The sequence below is a fragment of the Ovis canadensis genome, chromosome 8 (genome assembly GCF_042477335.2).
Source record: "Ovis canadensis isolate MfBH-ARS-UI-01 breed Bighorn chromosome 8, ARS-UI_OviCan_v2, whole genome shotgun sequence".
NCBI lineage: Eukaryota > Metazoa > Chordata > Mammalia > Artiodactyla > Bovidae > Ovis > Ovis canadensis.
The window spans coordinates 88,388,822-88,408,127 of NC_091252.1; the positions used below are offsets into that span (position 1 = coordinate 88,388,822).

Genomic DNA, 19,306 nt, shown 5'->3' on the forward strand with positions numbered 1-19,306 from the left:
CAAACTCTTCCAGAAAATTGCAGAGGAAGGTAAACTTCCAAACTCATTCTATGAGGCCACCATCACCCTAATACCAAAACCTGACAAAGATGTCACAAAAAAAGAAAACTACAGGCCAATATCTCTGATGAACATAGATGCAAAAATCCTCAACAAAATTCTAGCAATCAGAATCCAACAACACATTAAAAAGATCATACATCATGACCAAGTGGGCTTTATCCCAGGGATGCAAGGATTCTTCAATATCCGCAAATCAATCAATGTAATTCACCACATTAACAAATTGAAAAATAAAAACCATATGATTATCTCAATAGATGCAGAGAAGGCCTTTGACAAAATTCAACATCCATTTATGATAAAAACTCTCCAGAAAGCAGGAATAGAAGGAACATATCTCAACATAATAAAAGCTATCTATGACAAACCCACAGCAAACATTATCCTCAATGGTGAAAAATTGAAAGCATTTCCCCTAAAGTCAGGAACAAGACAAGGGTGTCCACTTTCACCGCTACTATTCAACATAGTTCTGGAAGTTTTGGCCACAGCAATCAGAGCAGAAAAAGAAATAAAAGGAATCCAAATTGGAAAAGAAGAAGTAAAACTCTCACTGTTTGCAGATGACATGATCCTCTACATGGAAAACCCTAAAGACTCCACCAGAAAATTACTAGAGCTCATCAATGAATATAGTAAAGTTGCAGGATATAAAATCAACACACAGAAATCCCTTGCATTCCTATACACGAATAATGAGAAAGTAGAAAAAGAAATTAAGGAAACAATTCCATTCACCATTGCAACGAAAAGAATAAAATACTTAGGAATATATCTACCTAAAGAAACTAAAGACCTATATATAGAAAACTATAAAACACTGATGAAAGAAATCAAAGAGGACACTAATAGATGGAGAAATATACCATGTTCATGGATTGGAAGAATCAATATAGTGAAAATGAGTATACTACCCAAAGCAATTTACAAATTCAATGCAATCCCTATCAAGCTACCAGCCACATTTTTCACAGAACTAGAACAAATAATTTCAAGCTTTGTATGGAAATACAAAAAACCTCGAATAGCCAAAGCAATCTTGAGAAAGAAGAATGGAACTGGAGGAATCAACTTGCCTGACTTCAGGCTCTACTACAAAGCCACAGTCATCAAGACAGTATGGTACTGGCACAAAGACAGACACATAGATCAATGGAACAAAATAGAAAGCCCAGAGATAAATCCACACACATATGGACACCTTATCTTTGACAAAGGAGGCAAGAATATACAATGGAGTAAAGACAATCTCTTTAACAAGTGGTGCTGGGAAAACTGGTCAACCACTTGTAAAAGAATGAAACTAGATCACTTTCTAACACCGCACACAAAAATAAACTCAAAATGGATTAAAGATCTAAATGTAAGATCAGAAACTATAAAACTCCTAGAGGAGAACATATGTGTTTGTTTTAAATGCTAGTACCATACTTTTTTGATTACAAAAGCTTTGTAATATTAACTTGAAATCCTAAAGTGTGATGCCTCCAGATTTGTTCTTACTTAGGACTGCTTTGGTTATTAGGGATCTGTTTGGTTCCATATGACTTTCAGGATTTTTTTTTTTCTATTTCTGTAAAAAGGACCATTGGAATCTTCACAAGGATTGCATTTAATCTACAGATAGCTTTGTATGCACATTTTAGCAATATTAATACTTCCAACCCATGGGATATCTTTCCATTTGCTTGTGTCTGATTCAGTGTCTTTCATCAATGTCTTACAGTGTCAGAGTACATATCTTTCACCTTCTTAGTTGAATTTATTCCTCAAACATTTCATTGTTTTTGACGTCATTGTAAATGGAATTTTTCTCTTTATTTTCCAGATACTTCATTGTTAAGTGTTTGGAAACATGATGATTTCTCTTTGTTGAATTTGTATGCTACAACTTTCCTGAATTTATTAGTTATAAAAGGTTTCTGGTGGAGTCTTTAGGATTTTTCTATATGTAAGACCATGCCACATGCAAACAGAGACAATTTTACATCGTCCTTTCTGATCTGGATGCCTTTTATTTCTTTTCTTGCCCAGTTTCTCTGACAAGGCTTTCCAGTGCTATGTTGAATAGAACTGGTGAGAGTGGGCGCCCTTGTCTTGTTTTCAGCCTTTCATCACTGAGTATGATGTTAGCTTTGGCAGTGTCACATATGCCCTTTATTATGTTGACGTCCATTCTCTCTATACCCAGTTTGCTGACAGCTATCATTTGAATTTTGTCAGCGGTTTCCCTGCATCTACTGTGATGATCATATGATTTTTATTTCATTTTAGTAATGCAATGTATTGTATTCACTGATTTGCATATGTTGAAACATTTTTGCACTCTAGGAATGAATCCAACTTAATTACAGTGTATAATCTTTTAAAGTGCTGCTGAATTTGGCTTGTCAGTACTTTATTGAGAGTTTTTGCATCTATATTCATCAGGCATACTGGTTGATAGTTTCCTTATGGTGTCCTTATCTGGTTTTGGTATCAGGGTAATGTTGGACTCATAAAATGAGTTTGAGAGCATTCTTTTCTCTTCAGTTTTTTGAAAGAGTGAGATGAATTGGCTTTAAATGTTTGGCAGATTTCACTTGTGTTACCAGGTCATGGAAATGTCCAGTGCTGGACATTTCTTTCTTGGGAGGTTTTTGATTATTGATTCCACCTCCTTATTCATTATTGCTCTGTTCAGATTTTCTATTTCTTCAAGATCCATTCTTGGTAGATTGTATGCTTCTAGGAATTGCCCATTTTCCCTAGATTCTCCAATTTGTTGGCTTATAACTGCTCATAGTAGTCTTTTATGATCCTTGATATTTCTTGTAATGTTCCCATTTTCATTTATAATTTTTAAAATAATTTATTTTGGTCCCTATCTTTTTTTCTTGGTTCAGTTCAGTCACTCAGTTGTGTCTGACTCTCCGTGACCCCATGAACTGCAGCACGTCAAGCCTCCCTGTTCATCAACAACTCCTGGAGTTCACCCAAACTCATGTGCATCAAGTCAGTGTGCCATCCAGCCATCTCATCCTCTGTCATCCCCTTCTCTTCCTGCCCCCAATCCCTCCCAGCATCAGGGTCTTTTCCAATAAGTCAACTCTTCACATGAGGTGGCCAAAGTACTGGAGTTTCAGCCTCAGCATCAGTCCTTCCAATGAACACCCAGGACTGGTCTCCTTTAGGATGGACTGGTTGGATCTCCTTGCAGTCCAAGGGTCTCGCAAGAGTCTTCTCCAACACCACAGTTCAAAAGCATCAATTCTTTGGTGCTCAGCTTTCTTCACAGTCCAACTCTCACATCCATACATGACCACTGGAAAAACCATAGCGTTGACTAGATGGACCTTTGTTGTCAAAGTAATGTCTCTGCTTTTTAATATGTTATCTAGGTTGGTCATAACTTTCCTTCCAAGGAGTGAGCATCTTTTAATTTCATGGCTGCAATCACCATCTGCGGTGATTTTGGAGCCCCCCAAAATAAAGTCTGACACTGTTTCCACTGTTTCCCTATCTATTTCCCATGAAGTGATGGGACCGGAAGCCATGATCTTCATTTTCTGAATGTTGAGCTTTAAGCCAACTTTTTCACTCTCCTCTTTCACTTTTATCAAGAGGCTCTTTAGTTCCTCTTCACTTTCTGCCATAAGAGTGGTGTCATCTGCATATCTGAGGTGATTGATCTTTCTCCTGGCAATCTTGATTCCAGCTTGTGCTTCTTCCAGCCCAGCGTTTCTCATGATGTACTCTGCATAGAAGTTAAATAAGCAGGGTGACAATATACAGCCTTGATGTACTCCTTTTCCTATTTGGAACCAGTCTGTTGTTCCATGTCCAGTTCTAACTGTTGCTTCCTGACCTGCATATAGGTTTCTCAAGAGGCAGGTCAGGTGGTCTGGTATTCCCATCACTTTCAGAATTTTCCACAGTTTATTGTGATCCATATAGTCAATAAAGCAGAAATAGATGTTTTTCTGGAACTCTCTTGCTTTTTCCATGATCCAGCAGATACTCTAGCTAAAATTTGTTGTCAATTTTGTTTATAGTACCAGAGAAACAACTCAGTTTTGTTAATCTTTTGTATTGTTTTCTTATTCTTTATATCATTATTTCTGATCTACTCTTTATTATTTCCTCTTTTCTGTCAACTTTGGGCTTACCTTGTATTTTTTCTACTTCCTTGAGTTGAGTTAGGTTGTTTATTTGAGATCTTTATTTCTTAATATAGGTGTTTATCTCTACAAACTTTTCTCCTAGAACTGCTTTTGCTATATCCCATAAGTTTTGGTATGTTGTGTTTCCTTTTTTGTTTATCTCAAGATATTTTAAAATATCTCTTTTGATTTTTTCTTTGATCCACTGGTTGTTTGAGAGTGTGTTGTTTAATTTCCATGTATTTGCCAGTTTTCTAGCTTTCTTCCTGTTATTAATTTTTTAATTAATTAATTTATTTTAATTGGAGGCTAATTACTTTACAATATTGTGGTGGTTTTTGCCATACATCAACCTGAACCAGCCATGGATATCTAATCTCATATTATGGTTGGAAAGACACTTGATGTAATTTACACTTTCTTGAATTTATTGAGACTTGTTTTGTGGTCTAACATATAATCTATCCTGGAAAATGTTCGATGCTCTGAGGTTGGGGTGGGGCAGGGTATGCAACTGGCTGGGCCCTACAGTCACCTCTGATTGTATGAGGTCACAAGCTATGTTTACTGGCAGGGCAGTGTTACTGGTTGGACTCATGATTGGGCAGGGCTATAGGCTGGTCTCTGCAATTGCTCTTGATGGGGTCTCAGCTTGTGCTCCCAGACCGGAGGGTGATGCTGGCTGGACTCTGTGTTCAGGTGAGGCCTCAGGCTGTGCTCTGTGATCATGCAAAGCTGCAGCCTTGGAACTGGGCAGGGCCATAAGGCTTTGCCATCAGATAGGCCCCTGGCTGTGCTCCTCTGTTGGGCAAGATTACTGGCCAGACTCTCTGGTTAAGAGAGCCCTCCAGCTGAATCCCACAGTGAGTGGGTCTAGAGACTGTGTTTCACGGTCAAGCTGGGTTGTTGTCTAGGCTTTCTTGACAAGAAAGCCTTTATAGGGTGGGGCCATAGCTTAGGTTTCAGGCTGGGTTGCGCAATCAGACAAGGCCCTCAGCTGGACTCCACCACTGAGTAGGGATTGTAGGTTGGGCTGAGGCTGTCCAGGGTCACTGTTCAGGCTCCCTTGCTATGCAAGGCCAGAGGCTATGCCCAGCAGTTGGTAGGGCTACAGGCTTGACTTCCTGCCCAAGCAGGGCTCTTGGATGGGCCCCCTGGCTGCCTGGGTTCTCTGGCCAGGCTTCCTGGTGGGGTCGGGTGGAGACAGTGCTCAGCTGTTGGGCGAGGCTGGGCATCTGCCTCCCTGCCCAGGCTGAGAAAGATCAAGGCCAGTTGTCTGGGGACCCAACTCGGGTAAAGCTGCCAAGTGAGTCTGCAGGCTAGACAGGGCCACTGGCTGGGCTCTGCTGATGAGCAGAGGTGCTGGCTAGGATCTCTCTTTGGGTGCAGCTGCAAGCAGGAATACAGTTCCACCAAGACCTGAGTGTGGGTACTGTAAGCCCCCACGCCTTCTCCATCTTATCAGATCCCCTGCAGATGAGCCCTACAGTTTTCCTCCCTGTGAAGTGAGACCCCACTGGGCCTCTTGGGAAGCATCACACAATCCCAGGGGAGGTGGACGTCCACCTGGGCTTCTCTTTTCCCACTGGAAAAACCACAGGCCTGCGGGGTCCCCCTGGTACAGGGCTGTGCCAGCCTGGGGAGGGTGATGGGGGCAGAGTGCAGCCACTCCTGTCATCTTCCGATGTGGGCCTTCCCAGTCTCCGTGGTCCAGGGGGTGCTGCAGCCTCCCTCTGGGTCCTGGGGTTCTCACAGTGCTGCCCTGTCTCTGGATGGATGCTTGTTGGTCTTCTTGTGACGGGGACTTGAGTCAGGAACGGCTTAGGCCACCATCTTGGTAACATCACTCCTCTGTGTGCTTTTGAGTCTATCTCAGAGCAGAGATTCAGGAGTGGAAACCAGCACCGGCATGTGAAACCCAGACTCTGACACATGGCTGGAGGCCCAGCGCTGACACCTCTGATGGACCCAGTCATGGGCGCCCTCCATAGTTTGGTGAGGTTTACTTCCAGGTGCTTGGCCAGGTTCCCACAGTAACTATTGGAAAAAGTCTCCACGTGCTTCTGCTCAAAAGTTTTTGTTCAAATCAACGTTAAAAAATAAAGCTTGAGGGATTTTATAATTATATAAGAAACCAAACACAGATCACAATTTTAGTCTCAGCTTTAACTTCCATTGGTAACTGTCTCCAATTGCCCCACAGTGTCTCCAGATTCATTGTTTTTCATTTATAACACACAGAAATTTGACAAAACATCCTCTGAGGCCACCTCAAGCCTCTATCTATTTCTGCCCAATTAAATTTGTAAGAATTAAGTACATTGGCAAGACAGACATATAGAAAGTCCACATAGGGAAATGGAAGAAAATCTGTTCATTTAAATATTTGTCAGAATTTTTCCCCTTTGGAGACAGATTACTTTTTCTGTTTTTTTTAAAGCATGGATCCAATATGCTATATATATATATATATATATATATATATATATATATATATATATATTTTTTTTTTTTTTTTTTACAAAATCTATGGTCAAATGTTTTCCATAAAGGAAACTAGTAAATATGATATGATTAAAGTAAAACCTGCTAAGCACCCACTTTGTGCTGGACATTGTGCTAAGTGCTTTTCTTGCTAACTTCGGTAATAACACTGTGAGTCATGTACTCTGATTCTTAGCATCCTATATGCAAGGAAGTTGAGGATTAAAATAGTTCATTGCTTTGTTCTATGTCACACAAAAAAGTGGTAAGGCCAATATTTGAATCCAGAAAGTCTTTACTTTTAACTGTTAGTGTACAGTTGTTTATCTTTTAGCTCAGTTTTCTGGGTTTTATTTCTGTTTTTCTAAGTAACATGTTTATATTAGTATTTCTTGATTTTTAAACGTTAGACATTGAGTCTAGAGTAGGGAAGGAATAAACTTCTACATGACTCACCAGGCTCCAATTATTGGTTTAGCACCTCTTATAGCTAAAGCAATAATCATTTCTTTACAAGATTACAGTTCTTTAATATTTTTCACACTTGAGCTACAAAATATGCTATGGTTATATTTCTTTTCTTACACAACTTTTTGTTTTCTAAAATCAATAGTTCTTCATTTCTCTCTCTCTCTCCCTTGCTCTCTTTTTCTCTTTAGAATCTGTATTGCTAATTTGTATTGTATTCTTTCTCTTATGGTGCTAATAAAGCTCCTTCCAAGAATTCCTGGTTGCCAGGGGGAAGGATGGGAAGATGGGAGGTAGGGAGTTTGGGATGGACGTGTACATACTCCTATATTTAAAATGGGTAACCAACAAGGACCTACTGATAGGATAGGAAACTCTGCTCAATATTACGCGGCAGCTTGGATGGGAGAGGAGTTTGGGGGAGAATGAATACGTGTATAAGTATTGCTGAGTCTCTTTGCTGTTCACCTGAAACTATCACATTGTTAATCAGCTATATCCCAATATAAAATAATTAAAACAAAACAAAAAACTCCTTCCAGTATGGTTAAGTCCATCAGGCCCCCTAGTTCAGCTGTTTTCTTCCTTGGAGACGTCCCTTTTAGGGTGCCCAGACTCCCTACTCCTGTCTGGACAGGTTCTTGCTAGATGATAGAACCACTGTCATCTGGGACTTTCCTTTACCATCATCCCGGGGATTTCCTTCTTTCTCTCCTGAATATTCTTTTTCCTCTCATTTCACTATACATAAAATATCCTTCATTAGATTCTTGTGAATGTGGGCAGAGAAGGTTAACTATTTTATACATTAAGTAGCAGCTATAATATTCTAAATCATAAACAATCTTCTAACTTTTAGAAGGCATTCTGCCCATCATCCCGGGGATTTCCTTCTTTCTCTCCTGAATATTCTTTTTCCTCTCATTTCACTATACATAAAATATCCTTCATTAGATTCTTGTGAATGTGGGCAGAGACGGTTAACTATTTTATACATTAAGTAGCAGCTATAATATTCTAAATCATAAACAATCTTCTAACTTTTAGAAGGCATTCTGCCATTGTATACTAGCTGCCAGAATGGTTTTGGAGAAATCAAACTTTTTCATCTTGGAAACCTTGAAATCTCTTTATCCACCATCTTCTGAACTTTCGTAATAGCTTTGCTTTGTGTTAATTTTCCAGGGCACTTGTAGGGTTTGTGCTCTAGAAGTGCTTAGTTTTCATTTTGGGATTTTTTTTTCCTGCATTATCCTTTGATCATTTCTTCCTTTCCACTTTATTTTGGAGAGGGAGAGGGCTTTTACAGCATAACTGAATTGGATTTTGAAACTCTTGCACGAATCCTGGCTGCAGGATTAACCGGATGCAGTGTGGTGGGAGTCAGACCATTTGGTACAGAGTCTTCCACTTATTCCCTCTATTTTTAATAGAGTGGTTCAAGCACGGATGGCATCCTGTATTATCAAATTAAAGGTCCCTCTGGTTTGCCTGACTAGCTGGGCTTAGGCGGGATCTGCTCACTGAACCACTCCTTTTTCTGACCTTCGAGCAATCTTCCCTTTAAAGCCCTGCAGACTTGATAGTTCCACTTCCTGAGTGAGACTTCTGGGAACTCAGTCTGCAGCAGGAAGCAGCTGTCTTCCTCCTCCATTCTGCTAGCACCATCGCTGTTTATCTGCTATCAATCTTCCAAATTCTCTTGGATGGCTGTCAGCTCTATTATCTTCTGTTTTTTTTTTTTTTTTTTCTGTTTAGGGTTTTGACCTTTTATCTCCTTTACTATCATTTTATTGGGGTTTTAGTAACAGGTAGAACTGTAAATGCATATCAGTAATTTATCATTTTTAACTAGATACTTTTTTGGTTTTCTCACATTTGCTAAATCACATAACTGGCCATTAGCATTTTAACTCTTATCACTTGTCCATATTATTACCATGTTCTCCAGGAAAATGTGGGAAAAACTTGAGGCAAACCACAACCCCCAGAGTTACTCATCAGAGTCCTTCAGAGGATTTTAATCTCACAAAAAGTGAAAAATATCCTGCTATTTCTTACAAAAGAAATGCTAATTTAAATATCAAAGTAACCCAACTCCTAAAAACTGTATTTTAATATCCATTCTCTTTGGTTTAAATAGTTTATAAATAAAGTACATGAAACATTTCATAAGACTGAAGAAATAGGTCTGTTTATACATTTTGCAAAATGAAGGAACTTGAACAAAATGGCTTAATGTAATGGAAATAACCGAGGTCAGTAGAATTTTCAAAGATAATTTAAAAGCATGTAATAGCAACACATCTTATGGGGGAGGTATGGCGTTGATTACTGACGGCTAGAGTCTACCATGCTGCACAAGAATCAGCAAAGAGAGTGGGAAGTGAAAATCCGTTCTGCATGTATTTTTCAGGGTCACCCTCTTTTGCTTTGTTGGGTTGTGTATGGTGCTGCGTTTGCTACACACGTGAAGATGACATTATAGTCTGTGGTCTGCAGGTCATGCAATCCTTCTCGCAAAATTAAATTATTTAGACTCTAGAAACTCGATAAGTAAGTATGCACTGTGATCTCTCTCAAAAATACTGTGTGCAGAACATAGAAAAGGGCTCTGAAGACTATGGCTGCGGGTTAGTGACTCACAAATAAATAAACAAAACTGTTAGCACTGTTCCGGATATATCACTGCAGCTCAACCCAAGCTTCCACCTTAGGATGGTTTCTTGGAGGACCCGTGACATTAACTCTATGATGGCAGATCTACTTAAGAGTCAACTTTGTGAGGACTTCCCTGGTTTTCTAGAGACTAAAACTCTGTGTGCAGGGGGCCTGGCTTCGATCCCTGGTCAGGGAACTAGATCCCACATGTTAAAACGAAAGGTTCCACATGCTGTAACTAAGACCCAGCACAAGTAAATAAATATTGTCTTTTAAAAAGAGTCAACTCTGGGAGGAGATGGAACGTATTTGCCCCAAACACCTGTCTAGCCAGTGCCTCCCCTTTCTCACCGGTCTTTCCCAGCTTCCTCCAGATTTCCCATCCCAATTCTCCATCTCACACTCATGTCTCCATTCTGCCCAGGAGGACCAATTTTCAAGAACCTATTGATTCTTTCCTTCTATTGTTTTACATTTTACCTGCTGCTCGTTAAGCTTTTTCTGTATTTCTTCTGAGTCACAGGAATCGTAGACGATGGGTTTGGCCAGCTCTGACTCGATGTGGGCTAACCACGTCCTCAGACTGCTCATGTTCTTATCCAGCTGCTGGACTGCAACCAGAGTCTCCTTCAGCTTCTTTACCCTGTGGGCAGAAAAGGAGAGATGTCAACTTCAGGGAGAGGCCTCATTCATGCTTCCCTCATGAGCAGAAGCCAGTGCTGGGTCTAAACCCAGAGTCCATCCTGATTCAGCTACCTACTATCTGTGTGACTGTGGGAGGTGGGATAGCCCTTCTGTGTCTCTGTTTCCTTGTCTATAAAATAGAGAAGAAGTAACAGTATTTATGAGATTCAAATCAGGTGAATAACGAAGGGGCCAGTACATGGGAAACATTAAAAAGAATATCAGCCATGGTTATCCTCAACACAGCTATAATGATATAACAACCTCATGGTTGTCACAGAAATTGTGACTTCATCAATAATATAATCTATACTATGTACTTTCACAAATAATATAATGTATACTTCTACCAAGAATAACTGGGAGAAAAAGTTAACATTTCCAATGATTTGTCACTAAACAGACCACATATCCATGGTTCTGATCACTTCAGCTCCACTGTGACGTGCTTCAGCAACACTGTAGCAGAAACTTAGTTCAAAGAAGAAGCCACACTTAAGACCCACTATCAGTGAGTTATTGCATGCACTTATGCAGTTTGAGTTTTCACAATGCCAGATCATGTCAAAGGTAACTAAGGGCCTATGGGATTGTCAAGCGGCAGAAGGCAGGTGCCAGATCTACTGTTATCCAGTCTTCTACCTGCAGAGCCTAATTCGGTCCACTCTTCACTACGGCGGTGACGGCATGCGTGCTCAATTGTGTCCGACTCTTTGTGATCCCTTGGACTGTAGCCCAGCAGGCTCCTTTGTCCATGGAATTTTCCAGGCAAGAATACTGGAGTGGGTTGCCACTTCCTACTCCAGGGGATATTCCCAACCCAAGGATTTAACCTGATTCTCTTTTTATCTCCTGCCCTGGCAGGAGGATTCTTTATGGCTTTGCCATGAGAAGCCCAGTATTCACTACATGGCATGCCTAAAAAAACAACAATAACAAAATGCTATTTTCCCATTCTTTCCAGGAAGGAGTAAAAACTCATTTCTTTAAGACTGCCATTTCTCTAACAATAACGTGTGAACACTTTGGAAGTAAGGTGCCAGAAAGACAAAATAAATGATTTGATTATTTTCTTAATGAAATGTACAATCTGATCAGAAATCTGGCATGGAAACAATGAAATATAACAATATGGTAAGAAGTACACTAAAGAAACGAACCAGGTTTCTGGCTAATAAATAAGGAATGATCAGTTCTGTCTTGCCATGTTCAGTAACTATTCATTCATTTACCATGTGTTCATTTCTTTATTCTTCCTACAAACATGTACAGTGCTAGGTAAACACTGACAACGGAAGTCTCATCCTTGCCTTTGAGGAGCTTAGATTTTGATGAAAAAGAGAAAATGAAGAAATGATATGTGAGCTGCATCTTGAGAGGCAGATACAAGCCAAGCAGAATGCTTCTGGCTTCCGAAACATAAAAAAGGAAAGTTGAGATTCTGAAGGTGAAGAGCGTCACAGCACCCAGGAGATTAGGGGAGAAAGAACGGGGAAGAGAAGTGGAAAAGAGATGAGATGTGCTAAGATACATGACTGACGGGTGGATGGGAGTAAGATTATAAAGGCTCCCAGAGTGACATGATAATGAATTTGTCTGTACTTTTAAAGATTAATAAGAACTTTTCCCAAGATCTATTTATGGAGGAATGATAAGATCAATTCTGATTTTGAGTGCAGAAGTTTGAGGCAAGGCTGTTGGAAGAGTCAGTTTAGGAAGTAAATAAAATAGTTAAAGTGGTTTACGTCAAAAGCCTACTTTTAAACAGTGGGGGTGAGAGGCAAGGACTGGATTGCTAAATTCACAAATCGTCATGATGTGAGACAGAAGGAGCTAGAAATGATGTCTTTTCCAACCGAATGATTAGATGGATGCTGCTGCCTCAGAGGATACATGATGAGGAGCAAGCTCTAGGGATTAATGGGGCACAAAGTTTAGGATATGATGAGTCTGGAAATAACAATTCTTAGGTCCAGAAAAGATGACAGAATGTATTGCACTGAGTTACATACTGTGGCATAGAGTTGAAGCCCAATGAAGGATGTGTTTCATTCTGAAAGGGGGTAGACTAAGATGAATGAACTTTAAAAGGTTAAAGGAGGAGGAATCATAGGTGAAGAAAAAATAATTAGAAAGGAAGGAGGTGAAGCAGGTAAGTGTAGCAAAAAACTAAAGGTGGGAAAAGTTTCAAGAAAGAACTTGTGGACTGGGGAATAAGACTGATGGTATTTAAGGGTACAAACTTGTCATGAGCAGTAATAAGCCACATGGATTGAATGCATAGTAAAATGAATATAAATAACAAGAGCGTACTATAATTTCGTACTGTGATAAATATTGCTACAATGGCCACCACATTCTATATTATTGATGTATCAAAATAATACATTGTACACCTTAGAATTACAATGCTGTGTATCAAGTACATTCAATTAGAAATAATTTTTAAGTAGTGTCATATATACGTGTAAGTGAATCACTTTACACTTGAAACTAACATAATATTGTAAATTTACTAATTAAAAAACAAAAAGCAGTATCAGGACATGGTTATCAGGTGTTTAGAAACCTAGCGTGCCACAGTCAAGTGATCTTAAAAAATGATAAATATTTATTAGTGTGCAGGTTATTGGATATGTCTGCATGTTTCCAAATTTTATGTTACACAAACTAGCTACAAAATTACTTTAGAGTCACTAAAAGTTATCTTAAAATTAAAAAAAAAAAGAAAAAAAAATTTAAAAGAAAGTGTTGGTCAGGATATGATCTAAATGCCCTCTTCACTGGAGTTCACCTGGTTTCCCTCATGAAAGTGTAGCTCCCTAGACCCCCACTGTCCTATGGAGCCAGAACCTCAGGGGATATGGCCAGGGAATTTCCATTTTTAAGAAGCAAGCCTTGGGTGTGCTGAATTGTGGAACCAGAGGTCTGCTGAGTCAAAGGCAGAGCAGGACAGCATGATGAGGCCTAAAGAGAGTCATTAAAGAGGTCTGCTGACCCCAAGTGAGCAGCTCAGCAAGCGCCGTGGAAGCAGCACACAGGCGGCGTTTGGCTTCAGAAATACGCTTATGATAAAAGAGGATTGCTGATTATTTTAAGAAAGCAGGCAGGGAAGCTGAGTAAATATGGTTCAAAACAGGTAGAATTATCTGGCTAAAAGAAAAAAATTTGATTTTTCGTTCTGTTTAATGTAGTTGAAGGCTTGGAATCACTTTAGAATGTTTTTAGGCAGAGAAAAAGGAACTCATGGGATAAGAGCCAAAGACAGAAGAAAAAGGCGGGAAGTGATACGTGAATATAGATGATGGCGTGAGGATGCACAGGAGGTAGGGTCAAGGGTACAAGGGTGTGGATAGACACATGAGTTTTGAAAGGAATTTCCCAGTGAGGGCAGAGTGTGAGCAGGAGTTTGGGAGGGACACAGATAGTGCTTTTCAACTCTGTTAATATCAAGTAATAACAGCAAAAAACCCTTATTGAGTCCCTGTTGATGGGCTGACACAGCTGCAAGTATGTACACGGAATGCTCTGAAAAGAAAGGGGATGGGGAAGGGGAGCACATGATCAATTATTTCTGATGCAGCCCTCATTTGAAATTCAGTTTTGCTTTTTAAAAAATATATTGTAGACTTTTTTTGTTCAGGAAATGTGGTCACCTTACTGACACTGCTTATAACAGAAACAAATGGCACATAAGCAAAATACTGCCATTTCCAAGGTGTCAATCCGGCTCGACCAAAGAAGTATCTGCTTGGAAAAAAAATGTCAAGAGCATTATGTCTTTTAAAACTCTAGAGATGTGATAGGGATTTCTCTGGCAGTACAGTGCTTAAGATTCTCTTGATTCTACTGTAGGGGCCACAAGTTCCATCTCTGGTTGGGAAGCTAAGATGCCGCATGCTGAGCAGAAAAAAGAAACAGCAACAAAAACTCTAGGGATGTGATATGTTTCAGGAAGGTATCTGCAATGGAATGTCCTCAAAGATGGATAACCTGCACTCAGAATGACCAAATCTCTCTATTCTGTTACTCCCAGATGGTAAAGAAGGGATTCTCAAGCTAGAATTGGTCGCTTAGGGGTGTCTTCCTGCCACACAGGCCAAAGCTAACTCTCTCCCCACCTCCTCGCTCCCATGACTCTCCAGAAAAATCTGACAGGCTTCTCCGGTCAGGAGCCACCTTTCTGAAGAAACTCTCATAACCAAACTATGCTGAGAATTTTTATTCATTTTTAATCACTTAAAATAGATATCATCACTTCTGTTACATTTTCTGTAAATCAATGTTTACAAAGGAAAATCTAGTTATGACACCTTCACTTTTCCTTTTTGAATGCTTAAAAGGATTTTCACTATGCTCAGTTCTTGATAGTATCTATATTTCATTAATTATAATAAAACCCCTCATGTTTGAATAACATTTTCAGTGTGTAAAGGCATGTTAAGGGGTGTTACCTTACACTGTTTAAAAAATGTGTATTAAAAAATTATATTTATATTCTACAATATATTCAATCGATAGGGAACAGAAAACATGCATTACAATATATTTCTCATGACTTGTAATTCCATTCAAGATAAGACTTCTTTAATTAGCTTTCTAAGTATAATTTGTACCTGTCTTGAGAGCCTTTGAAACATTAGCCTTGAACAATAATTCCAAGCACTTTTACACACAACCCACTCACATTTCTCTCATACATCAGACAAAATTCACCTGAAGGTCAGTTAGAGAAGCTACTGGGTATAAAGTTCAGGATGCATATCCTACTAACAATGATCATGGCATGGGCTTGGGGTTTAACATGACCTTGGCCTTCCTGTCTCAGTGTCCCATATGGAAAGGACAGTCTACAATCAATAAAGCCACTGGAATAGGACTGAAGAGTGGCTCATTGATCTGAGATGTCTGTCTTGGTTTTACCCCAGTTAAGAATGTCCTCGCAGGAACCTCTCCCACTGGACCAGCTTCCTGTCTTCAGATCTGGCAGGATGGGAATGCTGACCATGCTTTGGGATGGGGCTTTACAATAAACTTACAATAGCATCAGGCTTTTGTGTAGAGCTAAAGGCTTTGAGTTGGTGACGGACAGGGAGGCCTGGCGTGTTGCAATTCACAGGGTTGCAAAGAGTCAGACAAGACTGAGCAACTGAACTGAACTGAACTGAAAGGCTTCGAGGGTACCTCACTCAGTGCCTGCTTCCTTCTTGCTGCTGCTGCTGCTGCTAAGTCGCATCAGTTGTGTCTGACTCTGGGCGACCCCATAGACGGCAGCCCATCAGGCTCCCCTGCCCCTGGGATTCTCCAGGCAAGAACACTGGAGCGGGTTGCCATTTCCTTCTCCAATGCATGAAAGTGAAAAGTGAAAGTGAAGTTGCTCAGTCGTGCCCGACTCTTCGTGACCCTGTGGACTGCAGCCCACCAGGCTTCTCCGTCCATGAGATTTTCCAGGCAAGAGTACTGGAGTGGGGTGCCATCGCCTTCTCCTTACTCTTGTTCAAACTCTCTATTGTTATTTATGTCCGTGTTCTTCCTTCCCATGAGAAAATCCCTGGAAAGCTAGAACTGTGAATTTCTACTTTGAGTTTTCCCTTTCCATTTTTGGCTGCCATACTAAGCTCAGTACCTTGCACAAAGCTGGGTTCTATTTAAATATCTACTTTCCCTGATGGCTCAGCGGGTAAAGAATTTGCCTGCAATGCAGGAAGACACAGCAGATACAGGGTCAATCTTTGAGTCAGGAAGATCCCCTGGAGAAGAAAATGGCAACCCATTCTAGTATTTTTGCCTGAAAAATCCCATGGACAGAGGAGTCTGGCGGGCTACTGCCTAACAGGTCACAAAGAGTCGGGCCCGTATGGTACTGGCACAAAGACAGACGTATAGATCAATGGAACAAAATAGAAAGCCCAGAGATAAATCCACACACATATGGACACCTTATCTTTGACAAAGGAGGCAAGAATATACAATGGAGTAAAGACAATCTCTTTAACAAGTGGTGCTGGGAAAACTGGTCAACCACTTGTAAAGAATGAAACTAGATCACTTTCTAACACCGCACACAAAAATAAACTCAAAATGGATTAAAGATCTAAATGTAAGATCAGAAACTATAAAACTCCTAGAGGAGAACATAGGCAAAACACTCTCAGACATAAATCACAGCAGGATCCTCTATGATCCACATCCCAGAATTCTGGAAATAAAAGCAAAAATAAACAAATGGGATCTAATTAAAATTAAAAGCTTCTGCACAACAAAGGAAACTATAAGCAAGGTGAAAAGACAGCCTTCTGAATGGGAGAAAATAATAGCAAATGAAGCAACTGACAAACAACTAATCTCAAAAATATACAAGCAACTTATGCAGCTCAATTCCAGAAAAATAAACGACCCAATCAAAAAATGGGCCAAAGAACTAAATAGACATTTCTCCAAAGAAGACATACGAATGGCTAACAAACACATGAAAAGATACTCAACATCACTCATTATTAGAGAAATGCAAATCAAAACCACAATGAGGTACCACTTCACACCAGTCAGAATGTCTGTGATCCAAAAATCTGCAAGCAATAAATGCTGGAGAGGGTGTGGAGAAAAGGGAACCCTCCTACACTGTTGGTGGGAATGCAAACTAGTACAGCCACTATGGAGAACAGTGTGGAGATTCCTTAAAAAATTGCAAATAGAACTACCTTATGACCCAGCAATCCCACTTCTGGGCATACACACCGAGGAAACCAGAATTGAAAGAGACACATGTACCCCAATGTTCATCGCAGCACTGTTTATAATAGCCAGGACATGGAAACAACCTAGATGTCCATCAGCAGATGAATGGATAAGAAAGCTGTGGTACATATACACAATGGAGTATTACTCAGCCGTTAAAAAGAATTCATTTGAATCAGTTCTGATGAGATGGATGAAACTGGAGCCGATTATACAGAGTGAAGTAAGCCAGAAAGAAAAACACCAATACAGTATACTAACACATATATATGGAATTTAGGAAGATGACAATGATGATCCTGTATGCAAGACAGGAAAAAAGACACAGATGTGTATAACAGACTTTTGGACTCTAAGGGTGGGATGATTTGGGAGAATGGCATTCTAACATGTATACTATCATGTAAGAATTGAATCGCCAGTCTATGTCTGACGCAGGATACAGCATGCTTGGGGCTGGTGCATGGGGATGACCCAGAGAGATGTTATGGGGAGGGAGGTGGGAGGGGGGTTCATGTTTGGCAACGCATGTAAGAATTAAAGATTTTAAAATTAAAAAAAAAAAAAAAAGAGTCGGGCCCGAATGAGTGACTAAGCAAGCAAGCAAACATTAATAACTGGTATTCTAATTAAAATATTTTTATTTTGTTAACATATTTTATTTGACATTAAATGTATACTTAAATTTTCTTCTAGATCATTTGCTAATGATATATTTGTTAAGGACAAAAATTAATTGATTTTCTTGGTTCAAAATTCACTTACAAAAATGAACCAAGACACAAAGGCTATGAATAAACACTGTTCCACCGGATATTATCTACAGTAGCCAAATAATTTACAGATCAGTAATCCTGTATAGTACTGAAGGAGTTCCAGTAGTCAGAGCAGTTAGTGTAATATGTCAAGGGCATTGTGACATGGAAATGCTTGTTCATATAGTCCATTAAGGACAAGTTCCTCTTTCAAATGAATGTGTAAATCTTAGTAAAGTCAGGGAGGTTGAACGCTTAAGTGGTTCTCCCTTCCCATTTTAAAAAAAGTGCACTTTACCACAAATAACAAAATACATTGTGTGCGTAAGTGTTGGGGTAGGGGGAGGGGTGCTGATATGAGCTGAGAGGAGGTGGGGGATAAAGTCCCCATACATCACCCTTGAGCTATTAAAGTTGATATTGGTGGGACAAGGGATCATTCTTTTTTCAGAGAAATGTCCTACTTTTTTTTTTTTTCATTATTTCTTTAAAGGCAACTTTGACTAAAGTGTCAACAATAGTTTTATTTATCTACCATTGTAAGAAGCTTGAGCAACATTCTTTTTGGTAGCATCCAGGATTATAATTCAAAATAAGTGTTTACGGATGTCACTTGTCTGGGTAAGTTTAGCAAACCTGGTCTATCTGTAAGTCCCTGCACCTGGTCCCTCTTTCAGAGTCCCCTGTGCTTCCTGAGTATTTGATCTTTCTTGCGAAGGGTTCTAATACCAAATCCAGTTGTACGGCTTCTTAATATTGCCACATGAATACACACATATACACATACATACATACACATTTCATATATACCTCACTACTTTCCTTCAGACAAATTTAGTATTACATACACCAAAACCAAAAAAAAAAAAAAAAAAATTCATGTGCTCAATATATCAGAACCAAAAGTACCATTAATAAATTCTACCCATCAATAGGGGTTTATTTGGGCTATGTTATGGTACAAAAAAAAGTTGAAAAATAAAGTGAAAATTCCTGATGTAATGTTATTCTAACTGAATAAAAATCATTAGGTAAATATCTGCATTATGCACTAAATTACCATTTTAGACATGCATTTCCCCATTTGCACATACATTTGAAAACCTTTATACTAGTCAGTGACCAATACCTACTGCCATACCTAAAGAGAAACAACTTTCTCTCATACACACAACCCTCCAGGCTGCTGAAACATGAGAGATTATTTTATTTCATAAACGGAACACTTTCAGTTACAAAGCTGTGAACTGGCCATGACTGAATTTTAGTTTCAGCAGCAGCCGTCCTTGAAATAACAGACGGTGGACTGAC

General features: G+C 39.5%; 1 protein-coding gene across 2 annotated transcripts in view; it reads right to left on the reverse strand.

The window, feature by feature from the left end:
- Nucleotides 1–19,306, reverse strand: part of SYNE1 (spectrin repeat containing nuclear envelope protein 1) — a 495,298-nt gene that overhangs the window by 42,550 nt on the left and 433,442 nt on the right. For both annotated transcript variants that reach the window (XM_069598737.1, XM_069598738.1), the window contains one exon: nucleotides 10,299–10,461. In XM_069598737.1, coding sequence (XP_069454838.1) covers nucleotides 10,299–10,461 — 163 coding nt within the window. The remainder of the gene's footprint in view (nucleotides 1–10,298; nucleotides 10,462–19,306) is intronic.